The sequence below is a fragment of the Eulemur rufifrons genome, chromosome 7 (assembly GCF_041146395.1).
Source record: "Eulemur rufifrons isolate Redbay chromosome 7, OSU_ERuf_1, whole genome shotgun sequence".
Lineage (NCBI taxonomy): Eukaryota > Metazoa > Chordata > Mammalia > Primates > Lemuridae > Eulemur > Eulemur rufifrons.
Genome location: NC_090989.1, coordinates 240,084,237 through 240,098,051, shown reverse-complemented (window position 1 = coordinate 240,098,051; position 13,815 = coordinate 240,084,237). Strand labels below are relative to the sequence as shown.

At 34.3% G+C, this 13,815-nt stretch overlaps 1 protein-coding gene across 1 annotated transcript in view; it reads right to left on the bottom strand.

Annotated features, from left to right (window-relative positions):
- Positions 1 to 13,815, bottom strand: part of DENND4C (DENN domain containing 4C) — a 93,404-nt gene that overhangs the window by 34,094 nt on the left and 45,495 nt on the right. Inside the window, exons 11-17 of the mRNA XM_069476505.1 lie at positions 12,959 to 13,059; positions 12,410 to 12,628; positions 7,386 to 7,531; positions 5,583 to 5,618; positions 5,365 to 5,495; positions 3,370 to 3,502; positions 841 to 1,047 (exon numbers count right to left, since the gene is read on the bottom strand). Of these exons, the coding sequence (XP_069332606.1) occupies positions 841 to 1,047; positions 3,370 to 3,502; positions 5,365 to 5,495; positions 5,583 to 5,618; positions 7,386 to 7,531; positions 12,410 to 12,628; positions 12,959 to 13,059 (973 nt within the window). The remainder of the gene's footprint in view (positions 1 to 840; positions 1,048 to 3,369; positions 3,503 to 5,364; positions 5,496 to 5,582; positions 5,619 to 7,385; positions 7,532 to 12,409; positions 12,629 to 12,958; positions 13,060 to 13,815) is intronic.

The following is a 13,815-nucleotide window of genomic DNA, read 5'->3' as shown; positions in this document are numbered from 1 at the left end:
TGCTATTGGCATCTAGCGGGTAGGAGGATGCTGCTAAACATCCTACAATGTTAGTATAGGCCCCCAAATAAACAATTACATGGGCTAAAATGTCAATAGTACCAAAGTTGAGAAACTCAAGCCTACATTTTCAGATGAATAATCTGAAACACAGACTGTGTAACTCACCCTAAGACACAAGTCCTAAATGGAAAGCCATTTACTATAACACTATTCCCTATCTGTTCCCTAATTAAGTTATATGAAGAATAAAATGAGGCCAGGTGTGGTGCCTGTAATCCTAGCACTTTGCGAGGCCGAGGCGAGGGGTAGGGGATCGCTTCAGCTCAGGAATTTGAGACCAGCCTGAGCAAAAGCAAGACTCTGTCTCTACAAAAAAAAAAAAAAAAAAAAGGAAAAATTAGCTGGGCATCTGGCACGAGCCTGTAGTCCCAGCTACTTGGGAGGCTGAGGCAGGAGGATTGCTTGAGTCCAGGAGTTTGAGGTTACAGTCAGCCACAATGACTCCACTGCACTCTACCTGGGCGAGACTCTTTCTACAGAGCGAGACTCTGTCTCAAAAAAAAAAAAGAACAAAATGAAATCAATATTATTTTCTATTTATCAAGGGCAAACAATCTGGTCTAAGAGGTCTCTGATTCATTCCAAAGCAGTAATTTTTAAATAATACATTTTAAAATTAACAGTATGTGCTAGCTCTGTGAAACAGAGTAGTAGTTTTACCTTTCTTGCTTAATGAAAATGCTTGAAAACACTTTAAAGCAACTGAGACCTAAATTTTCTTAAAAGTAAAAAAGTAAAATTTATCTTGGTAACAATGACTCAGTTTGTCATACTTGCCTCATCTAGTGGATCCACATCTGTTTTCCTCATCTTAATGAGTACATCATATGCCTGTTGAAGTGCTCTGACCTTAGGATGAGAAACTCTAACATAAGCTGGGAGACAAATAAACCATAAACTATAACAATGACTGAACAGACACTTGGCCCACAGTGGTGGATTTGTGTAACATCTCTTCGCCAATTTATGAGCCGTTTTTATCTCCTAGAAAGAGAATAAATAAAATATTATGGTATTTGCTGAAATACATTAGGGTAGGGAGAGACGTGAGAAGGAAAAGGGAGAGGAGAATTTAATGTAAAATTTGATCCTAAAATCAAGCATTTCATAGTTTTATTTTTGTGAGTGGCTTCCTACTTAGTACTACATAGTTTCCTAAACATTCATTTACAATAACACTTCATACTATAGTGCAACTATTTGTTGGCAAGCATGTGTCTCCTAACAGACTAGAAATGCTTTAAGAGCAAAGATCATTCATATTCTTGTAATGGTTAATAAGACGTCCTTCACACAGAAGGCACTCATGTTTGATGGGTGAAAGGCTAACTAAAACCACGCACCCCAGATTTAACCATTTGTAGCTATGAATTCTTCAACCCCAATCCTGAAAAGTGATATTCTTCTCACTCCTCCCTGCCAAAGTTTACAATGCCCTAGGCTATTTCCTGCCAAGATTTCTACTCTACCCTCTCTAGCTACAGTCTGTGTTAATTCCCTCACTGACTGATTCCTTAAAAAAAGAACTATTCCTTTGCAGTTAACACAAATTTTCCTATGTAATAGTCTGATAGTCATGCTTTCTAGTTCAGATTTTCATTCTGATTTAGGTGGAAGGGAGAATAGGTATCAAAATCATCTGCTGAGCTTTATCAAGCCGTATATACTCCCAGCAATTAAGAGTCTTCCAGATAAGTCAGACTGCCATTGTATACTTTGCACTAAAGATTCCTCTGCTGGCATGTGTTCTAAATAAAAAGATCTTGGTGTATTAATTTTACTTTTGAACTCTATCTCCATGAGATGTGAAAATATATTTGAAAATATATGCCCTAGATTTTCCAAGATCTTAAGGTCTTTTTAATTTCCAGCTGCTAGCATAAAGACAAAAATTTCTGCTGAAAGTGAAATTTAGAGGTTGAGTAGCCAAATTCTCCCATTTTAGAAACTTGCCATTAGTTAGTTGGTACAGTAAAAGAAAAAAAAATTCTTTCGTCTTCCCTTCAGACAACATTAAAAGAAATGAACTATATGAAATTAGGAAATTCCCTAAAAACATTTAAGATTTGCGGGACTATCCAAAAATTGGTAGAACCTGAACTAAGAATTTTATTCTAAGATTTTCCATGTTTTGAAGACTCCCAAAATGTCAGTGTTTGTATAAAGGATGTTTAATTTTAACTCATAACTAACCATAGCTTACTTCCCTATACCTAAATCAGAAATAGTAGTAGTAAAGCAAGCTGTCTAAGTTGTTCTAAGTTAACTCACCTTAACTCCCTTTAAAATGTAATATTTGGTATAAAGTATATTTACATTAGCCAACAGGGAATTGCAAATTAAAACTACAATGAGATACTACTTCACACTCACTAGAAGACTATAATAAAAAAACAGATAATAAGAATTGACAAAGAAGTTATGAAATTGGAACCCTCATATACTGCTAGTGGGAATGTAAAAATGTTGCAGCCACTTCATAAAACAGCCTGGCAGTGTCTCAAAAAAGGTTGAACATACAGTTACCATATGACATAGCAATTCTACTCCTAGGTATATACCCAAGAGAAATAAAAACATATATCCCCACAAACACTTGTACACGAATACTCTTTTGCATCACTCATAATGGCCAAAAAGTAAGAAATACCCACATGCCCATGAATGCATAAATAAAATGTGGTATATATACACACAATGGAATATTACAGAACAATAAAAAGAAATGAAGTACAATACATGCTGCAACATGGATGAACCCTGAAAACATGCTAAATGAAAGAAGCCAGTCACAAAAGAACACATATTATATAATTCTATTTATATGAAATGCCCAAATAGACAAATCTATACAGACAGAAAATAGGTTAGTGGTTGCCTAGGGCTGTGGGGGACTGAGGAATTGGAGATTAATGGCTAAATGATGTGGCCTTTCTTTCAGGAGTGATGAAAATGTTCTAAAATTACTTATGGTGGTGATTGCACAACTCTGTGAATATACTAAAAGCCATTGAATTGTATACTTTAAGTGGGTAAATTGTATGGTATGTGAATTATATCTCAACAAAGTTGTTTTTAATAAAGTATATTCGGTTCCCAAAGATTCCCACTTAAAGCATGAACATAAGCATTCAAAAACTTCAGCCTCAATGCTTTAGCGCTGCAAGAAATCTAATTTAATTCAGTAACAACCATAGTGGGTCTTCAAATGGTTGTTGTGGGTGATAATTCTAAACTATGAGCTGTGTATCACAAATACATATTTTACATTTTAAATTAACATGTATTAGATAAAGAATATCTGACCTGTTTAGTTCTCTTAGCCATGAGAGCTGGACTGTTTGTAATGCTATTCCCAGTAGGGTGTCTACTAAAACAAAGTTTCAACTCCTGTGGTCTGTCAAAAAGCTTAAGGTCCAGTCTTGGAAAGTATTTATAACTAAAATAAAAAGCAAAAATAGAATTGTTGATTTAAAATACATTCATTCTTATTATTCCAGTATCTAGGCAAATACTTCTAAACCTCAATAGTACCCAATATTATTCTTTAAGATCCTTATATGAAAAAAAATTTGTTCAAAAACATAATATGACATAGTTGTAAGACAGACTACCTTCATGGGAACTCTGGCACCTCCCAAACCTATTTGTTAATTTCAACAAATCCCTAAAGAACAGAAAAACCTGATCTCTTATTTAACAGAGGTATTAATAACCCTTTCAACAGATCCATGTATTTGATGAAAATTTATATGAAAAAAAATTAGTACACTTTATAATTTTATGTTTTTCTTCATAAAATTACCTTGCATTAGTATTTAAAAGAAAAAATCTATATATTTTTACTTTAGGGATGTACCATAATTTAAGCAACTCCTCACTACTGGACATTATTAGGTTATTTCTGAATTATTACAATTAAATGTCTTTGTATATATATCTTTGTAAATACTTTTGCTTAAGTTCTTAGAGTTTATGAGGTTAATGCTTTCCAGAGAATTAAAATTATCATAATCACTATCAAATTATTTCCAAAAAGGTTATACTTAAACATATATTCCAACTAGTAGGATAACCTATCCCCCATCTGATAGGTTAAAAATACTTCTACTCATCATTTTGGTTTGCATTTCTTCGAATAGTAGAAAACTTGAATATATTTTCATATTACTGACTTTGGATTTCTTCTCGGAATTGTCTTATTTTCTTTGGCCAATTTTCTTCTAAAAAATAATGCCTCTCCCTATTTGATTTTATCTTGTTTGTCAATATCTGGATTCTAATTTCTAATAGTTAAGCCAAAGTAGAAAAGAATTCTACAGTTAACACGAAATCAATATAGTATTTAAGCCACTCAATCCCAGATACATACTCCTCATTTTCATGCAGTCCTGGTGAGGTTATATATTAATCCACATTTTAGGAAGGTACTTATTTTACTTTCCATTTTAGGAATCCTTTTAGGAATCCAGCCTAAGCTCTAAGAAAATAACTATGTATGTATACAAAGATATAGATAGCAAAGAACTAGAAAAAAATCCATAGGCGACTAGTTAAATCACAATAAATGCATGCAATGTGGTCATTAAAGATGATAAGTCACAAAAATATTTCATGGCATGGAAAAAGGTTCACACTATTAAAGGCAAAACACAAGTTACAAAGAATATATTATATACAAGATGAACTCATACACACATATATCCATATGATACATACATACTTATAATTGTTAACAGACATTAAGTATTGGTACTAAAATGATATATTAGTTTTCTGGTTGATTTTCGAAGTTTATTTGTATTATCATGATTATAATAATAAAAAATAATCAATCCATTCTAATTTCTTAAAAGATTCACATCCAAATCCTATCCTTAATTTTAATAAAGAATGATTCCTGGCCCTCTACTTTAAGTTTTCTCTGATATCTTACTAACTCATAAGAATTTCACAGTTTTTGTTTAAATAAGAAAATATCCAAAGGGAGAGGGGAACTTCATAACAGTAATTTTTTCTTCTTCCAACTGAAACTTCTGAAGATTAAAATACAGTTAAACATCAAGGTAAATAATAATCAACATCTGTCTTTCCTTCTAATAAGGTCATCCAATTCTAAATTATAATGCCTGGTGGAATCTCCATAACATAATCATCTCTATTAGTTCACTAAATTAATACTGAAAAGGACATCTACAAATAATAAATGTACACTTCTAGTAATAATCGCAAAAAAAAAAAAAAATCAAAAAATAAACTATAAGACTGTGTCCAAACAGCTTTTTAAAAAATTCCTGCTACCTGTACTTTGGTGACAGGTCCTTTCCATCATCAGGAGGTGGCTCTGGTGGCATTATAAATACAGTGTGTTCACTTTTCTGTGAATCATCTAGTTCTATCAATTTGGTATCTTCAGCTGAATCAAAATCAACCTGAAAATAATTATTTTCTCCAATTAATTTGCACATAAACAAAATCTGATTCTGAAATTTCAATACTTGAGTTTAAGAAAAAAATACCTTTTCTGTTTTCTCTGTGCCTTTATCAGGAAACAACTAGAAAAAAAGAAGAGATTCTTAATGAAAATGTCCACTATGAATTTAATAGAGATTTTTATCTTAAATTCTGATTTAGAAAAAAACTATCCTTTTTTAATACCGGTAGATATAAAACATTTCACAATGTATTTTTAGGTCCTATACTCTTAGGACAGAGTATATTTAATTTGTGACCATTAGGATAGAAAACAATTTATTTTGATTAGTAATTTCATAAACCTTATTTACAAACAAAAGATGGCCAATCACAGGAGAATCTGGCTTTTCAGATAAAAAATTTCATTATTAAATCCCTGCACTCATGATTGACATCATCTAAGCTTCCCATCTAACTGGAAGATGCTGGATTATCAATTATTTTTTAAGAGACAGAGTTTCACTCTGTTGCCCAGGCTGGAGTGCAGTGGCGTGATCATAGCTCACTGTAATCTTCAACTTAGGGGCTCAAGTGAGCCTCTTGCTTCAGCCTCTGGAGTACCTGGGACTATAAGGCACATACCACCGTGCTTGGCTAATTGTTTTTTTTTTTTGTAGAGACAGTGTCTTGCTATGTTGCCCAGGCTGGTCTCAGACTCCTGGCCTCAAGTGATCCTCCCATCTTGGCCTCCCAAAGTGTTAGGATTACAGGCAGGAGCCACCACACTCAGGTATCAATTTTATTTAAAAAACTATTCAAAAATGTTGAATAGTTTTGTTAACAATTATATCACTGGAGTTTTAGATCACACTGACAGAACGGGAGAAAATTATTCAAGTCTTCTGAGGCACATGAATCATTAGGTGCCCATAAAAATTAAAATGTCATAATATTCTACCTTTTTTGGATACAATCTCAAATTTTCTATAACATATGGTTTATATAAACAATTGGCTCCAAGATCTACTTAGCAAAAAACACTATTAAAAATTAGAAAAAAATATTACAAAGAAAGCTTAGTAAGTTGAAAGAAAGATAGATAAAAAATGAAAAAATAAAAAAATTAGAAAAAATATATAACTGAGCCATCACTGTCAAGAATCAAATTTCCTTATATGGGTAGGGTAAAACTTTAAAATTTAACATATTTCCAAATATTCTCCATTGGGGCAAAAAAAATATTAGCAAAAGCATTTGGAAAGACATTAAAACAAAAGAACACAGGACTTCTAGTACCCATAAAACTAAATTTTTTAATTAAAAAACCTAAGTCTTAAACTATGAAATAGTCTTAGGACTTAATAGCTACACAACCAAAGAATCAAAGAGAAAAAGTAGCTATATGTGTAAAAACTTGATACTACAAAAAAAAAAAAAAAGATTCTTATATTAAGCCCAGAATCCACAAACATAAAACACCCCTATACTGTCTTCCTCAGATCACTTTGGGCTAACAATAACGATGATTGTACAGGTAAGCCAAACATTTTTTTTTTTTTTTTCAGACAGAGTCTCACTCTGTTTCCCCAGCTAGAGTGCCGTGGCATCAGCCTAGCTCACAGCAACCTCAAACTCCTGGGCTGAAGCAATCCTCCTGCCTCAGCCTCCCAAGTAGCTCGGACTACAAGCATGCACCACCATGCTTGTAGTTTTTTCTATATATTTTTGGTTGTCCAGCTAATTTCTTTCTATTTTTAGTAGAGATGGGGTCTTGCTCTTGCTCGGGCTGGTCTCGAACTCCTGAGCTCAAACGATCCACCCACCTCGGCCTCCCAGAGTGCTAGGAAGGCCAAACATTTTTTTAACATTGGTTTTTCTTAACATTGGTATACAGGACAAACTTTTACCTTTTCTATGCAGTCATCAAAAAATGCAAATCCAGTATCTTTATCACTTACAAAACTGCATTCTTCAATGAAACGAATAAAAATCTGTGTTTTGGATAAAAGGGTATAGAATTTTGTATAGGCACGATCTCGGCTTTTTAAAAATCCTAAAGAAAACAAAATTACAATTAAATTCAAATTTTAAAGTGGAACTAGATGTTATATTAATAGTTAACACTCTTTTAAACTTGTAGTTTATCTACATTACATTCTCTTTATATATATTCATATTTATAGGCGCTTCTACATGTTGAGTATCCCTTATCCAAAATGCTTGGGACCAAAAGTGTCAGATATTAGATTTTTTTTCAGATTTTGAAATATTTGCATATATATAACGAGATATCTTGGGGATGGGACCCAAGTCTAAACAGGAAACCCATTTATGTTTCATATATACCTTATACACATAGAATGAAGGTAATTTCATTCAGTATTTTAAATAATTGTGTGCATGAAACAAAGTTCGTGTTAAGTACTTATGTGTGGAATTTACCACTTATGGCATCATGTCAACACTCTAGAAGTTTCAGATTTTGGAACATTTCGGATTTCAGATTTTCAGATTAGGAATGCTCAATCTGTAGTAACCACATATAGCTCCTTCTGCATAGTTCCAACCACACAAAATAACAAACCAAAACAAAAAAACAACTTCAACCATTAACCTTTTCACTGAAATCTAGATTCCCCATAAGGAACCTCTAACCCTATAGCTCACGCTGATACTGGGCATACTTTTGAGCCTCTGGTCAATTTCCTAAGGGTCAAGGTCCTTCCCCTGCAATGCCCCCAGACGATTTCATTCAGTATCATCTTGAAAAAATTTCTGCTTATATAAGATTCAAATATCTGGCTGTTCCATCTTTTCCTCTACTAATCATGGTCATCTATTGACTTCAGGGACACTCTTCTTCATTCACTGAAGACCAGGGAACTTGATTCAAAGTTTCTTCCTTTCCAATTCCTACCATCATCATTCTTCCACACCCACATGCACAAACCACACAGCACTTCTGGTTCTTAATTCCTTGATTTTCAATGATCCTATGGTCTATCATACCTCAATCATCAACTTCTACACATAGTCACACTCCCTAAATTTTCCTTGCTAGCACTCAAAACAGCTGTGCCTCTTAAATCTCTTAATTTTCACATCATTCTCGGCCCCATTACCCCTACCTATCTGGGATTACTTCAGTACTTCTAACAAGCATTTGGGTTTTGGTTTTTTTGGGGGGGAGTGGGGAATAGGGAGTGTACTCATTGAAGTCTCCAATCCATTGACCCTTTTACCTCTACCTACACCTCCCTGTCTTTACTTCTCTCCTTATCTAACATTGGTTCCATGTCCATGTTCATCATTTCAATTACTTTCTTACTCTCAACACTTTTGCTCTTTTGTCTTTTTGGTCAAACCCACCTAGCCTAACCCACCCCTTAAGGAATGCCTGCTTTCTCGGGATGTGTATTAGGGTGACTGAGCACAAGTTAAGGGCAAAAAAAGTTCCACAATGAGACAAATCAGAAGCACTTATGCCTTCATCCCTGATCAGCAACCTTACTATATTTTTGGAATCAATTTAATTTCCCTCTACACATGTTTTCAGAATTACTTCCAATTTTTAAATGCTCTCCCCTCCTCCATGTCCTTGGCCACCATCCCCAAATGATCACACTTTATATTGCAAAAAAAAAAAAAAAAAATGAAGACCATTAAATAGGAATTGCCTACACCATCTCACTACAAAAATCTATGAATCTTCCTCTGTCTTTTTACAATGGATATGTCTCTCCTCCCATGTAAAGACAAGCCCCACCACATGAGCTGAGGATTCCAGCCCCTTCCAATGTTCCCAGTACAAATCTTCCTGTCCATTAGCTACTTCTTATCAGCACAGTCTTTCTTTTCTATCTTAAAACAAAAAAACAAAAAACTTTTCTTTAACAAATAATTAGATCCTTTTCCCTTTTTTCTGCTGTTTCACATCTCAATAAAGGACATGGGCATTTATGTGGTTTTTTGTTTTTTGTTTTTTTTTTTTTTTGAGACAGAGTCTCACTCTGTTGCCCAGGCTAGAGTGAGTGCCGTGGCGTCAGCCTAGCTCACAGCAACCTCAAACTCCTGAGCTCAAGCGATCCTCCTGTCTCAGCCTCCCGAGTAGCTGGGACTACAGGCATGCGCCACCATGCCCGGCTAATTTTTTCTATATATTTTTAGCTGTCCATATAATTTCTTTCTATTTTTAGTAGAGGTGGGGTCTCGCTCTTGCTCAGGCTGGTCTCGAACTCCTGAGCTCAAACGATCCGCCCACCTCGGCCTCCCAGAGTGCTAGGATTACAGGCGTGAGCCACCGCGCCCAGCCATTTATGTGGTTTTTAAAGACAAAAACCTCAAAGGTGCTACTGGCATCTCCCTCTACTTGAATCCCATATTCAATCACCAAGTTATGTACTTCAATCTACCTCCTAAAACTCACTCTTCTATTCACATGACCACCAACGAATCCAGGGCACCTCCAATGATCACTTGGACCAATACATTAATCTCCTAATTAGTAGATCCATAATTCAATGCCTCCAGTGAAATCTCTGCACAGAAGCCAATGAGATTTTTTTTTTTAAACACTCAGGGTGACTTTTTAAAAATGCAAATCTGATCCTATTGCCTACTTAAATAGCCTTCACAGGCTTTCAATTACTCTTAGGATAAAGACTGAAACTATTACTGATCCTAAAAGATCCTGCATAATACGGCAAACACCCCCTTTTCAAGCATAGGGTTTTTTTTTAATTTTTTTGAGACAGAGTCTCACTCTGTTGCCCAGGCTAGAGTGAGTGCCGTGGCATCAGCCTAGCTCACAGCAACCTCAAACTCCTGGGCTCAAGTGATCCTTCTGCCTCAGCCTCCCAAGTAGCTGGGATTACAGGCATGTGCCACCATGCCTGGCTAATTTTTTCTATATATATTTTTTTTAGCTGTCCAGCTAATTTCTTTCTATTTTTTTTAGTAGAGATGGGGTCTCGCTCTTGCTCAGGCTGGTCTCGAACTCCTGACCTCGAGCGATCCTCCCGCCTTGGCCTCCCAGAGTGCTAGGATTACAGGCGTGAGCCACCACACCCAGCCTCAAGCATAGTTTTTGAGACACTTTTCTTGCCAGGCTTTCTTTCTTTGATGCCTTGGGGTGTTCCACATGCTGTGGTCCTCATCCCCATCCCTTTGAGATACTAATTAGTAGAGAAAGGCTTAAATAAAATAGAAATAAATTATTTTCCACAGTAATAATAGAAAGTTGTTTTTTTTTCTTCCTTCTAATGAATCTAGGCAATTATCAGCAAAGGCTGCTAAAACAATTAAGTGAAAGGCTGATGAGGAAACTATAATGAATGAATGAGGCTGATAACACTTAAACCTGGGAGCTCTAAAAGTCGGACAGCCAGACATGTATGTGCTTCTCAGTATGATGCAAGAGGTAGTAGTAAGCACCGTATGTTTTGGTACTCCTTGCCAAGAGAACTGAACCTGAATGTAATCAAGCCTCTAGACCTGCACTGTTTAATTCAGTAACCACTATCCATATGTGGCAATTCAGGACTTGAAATGTAACTGATCCAAACTGAGATGTGCTGTTAAGTATAATATACATGCCAGATTTCAAAGACTTAGTGTGAAAAAAAGAATGTAAAAGACTTCTTAATAATTTTTAAATTTTAATTACATCCAAAATTCTATTGTTTTGAATATATTAGAGAAAATATATTGTTAATATTAATTTCCCCTACTTCCTACTTTTTTTTTATTGTGGCTACTAAGGAGTTTAAAATTATATGTGGTTTACATTGTAGTTCTACTGGACAGTGCAGCTCTCAATCTCACTACAAGTTTACATAGAAAATAAAGGTGATAGAACAAATGTTAAATACCAACATAAGGATACAATCAGCCAAAAAGCCAAAATCAAATAACATCCAGGAAATTCTAAAGGAAAAATAACAATTTATGAGAAAAATGATATCTTGTTTGAAATTTGGTTTAAAATTCTTTTTAAAAAATGGGTAAATTAAACATAGACGAAACAAAAATGATGAAATTGGTAGATGGCTATATGATGGTACATTATATCATTCTATATTTTTTGTTTGTGAAAGTATCCCTAATAAAAAGCTGACCTCAAGCCCCTAGCTAATTCCTTTTTTAGGCCCAAGCTTAATTGTTATTTCTTCAAGGAACATTTCTCTTACCTTGCCAGCACTCTCACTGTAACCAATACTTTCCTTCACAACACTTATTATAATGTAACTAGTATCTGTATTATTTTATTATCTAATGTCTGTATCCCCTAATAGACCAAATGCTGTCCTGTTTACAACAAAAACCTTAGGCCTCAGAAAATCAGTAAGTATCTTTCTAAATTCCTTTTAGTTAATGTCACTCAGAGAGAGAGAGAATTAATTAATTAATGCCCCACTATTGCCCATTAGGAAAATTCATAGTCTGGCATTTAAGACTACCCACAATCTGAGCCCTAATCTTATTTTCAGCCTTATTTTCCACAACACTGCTAAAGCTCATCACTCTGGTCAAATTGTACCATTTAATCTTTATTCCCAAACATGTTGTTATGGGCTGAATTCCCCCCAAAATTCATATGTTAAAGTCCTAACCCCTCCTCCCTCAGAATGTAACTATTTGGAAGATAGGGTCATTAAAGAGGTAATTAAGTTCAAATGAGATAATTAGGGTGGGCCCTAATCCAATAAAACTGGTATCCTTGCAAGAAGAGGAAATACGGATATAAGACAAACACACAGGGAAGATAAATGCTAGCAACATGTTTCTGTTCACAGAGCTAGGTTACAAATACATAGAAGGTAATTATACTTTAATATGAATTCCTTAAATATAAATATTTCTTGGTAGTAGTATCAAATAGAAAATATTTTTTACTTTAATAAAAAACAATTATATTTTCAGTGCTTCTCACCCTGTCGGTCAAACAATGAATCAGCAGCTGTGGCTTTATTTGAAGGAGCCTCTGTGATTGGTCTGAGATATATTCTATATCCTTTTAAAATAGATGCCATAAAGCGCAAAAATGCCTCTTGAATTTCCATCTCAAGTTGTGTCATCTTCTTTTGCCAGGAGAAATCTGCTTCAATTGGAGTCATCTCAATTGCTGAACCTTCTTGAGTTTTTCGGTGAACTGATGAAGTAAATACAGGGAATGGTATTAATATATAAAGTAATATCTAGAATGATTGATCAATTGAGGAAATAACCAAAATAAAGTCCATGACTTCCCGAAATTCCTCTCTCCATTTACATAAGAAGATCACTGACAGAAACTAGCAGGGAGGCTCAAGCAGCAGGGCACAGAAAATATGCTCCAAAAATCATGAACAATGTTGACTTATTACTAGAATTTTGTTAAGTAATGAGTCTTTTTAAGTAGACCAAAATTATGTTTAAATTTAAGAAGAATTTTGTCATATACATTCTTTCATTAATAATATTCCTTTTTCCTCAAATTTACCTGAAGATAGTTGAGGATACAATTTCTTTAAGGTACTAAGTAGATTTTTGCATGGCTTTTTGGGAAGCTGTTTCCAGTTCATGTTCTTCTTTTCATCTGATCTATTAAATAAGAACAAAATTAATAAAATCTGTTATTCAAAATCTGCTCTTACTAAACAAAATTTTTATGTCAAAATAAAAAAGAAAATGGAAAGGATGTTTTAATTGCAGTTACAATTGATATGGGCAATTTGATTAAGTGGTTTCAAGGAAGTTCTCTTTTCATTTCAATCAACCTCAGTCAAATCTGCTTATCTCATTCTAACTTTCCAACACAGCTTTCAATGTTCGATTCAGGAATACAACACTGAAGTATAGCTTCAAAAGTTATGTTTTAGTATTATTATATTTTAAGTGTCAAAACTAATTGACTTGAGACTTCAAACTACCTATTGGTAGGCTTCTAAAATACTCTGTGCCCAAATACAGGGATTGGAATTTAAATAAGCATTAAAAGTACATTTATTTGATTTATTTGGCCCTTATAGTGGTTAAAAAATAAGTAAATCACAACACTATTATTTAATATAATCTGTGATCATAAAGCACTAAAAACGAAAGACGTAGAGATGCCATTTTAAGAGGTTATTACTGAAAGCTATGTTTCCAGAATTTTATATTCCAAGAATACAAAATATATCAGATACAACTGCCCAAAAGGCCCTCTTCTTAAAAAGTTATCTTATATATAACAAACATTCTTTGAAATTCATAGCTCAGCTGGTGAGAAAATCAGAGAAACCTTTAGGGAATGAAAACTCAAAGCAACACAAAGGCCAATCTGTCCTGAGCATTAACACAGAGCATTGGATTTCA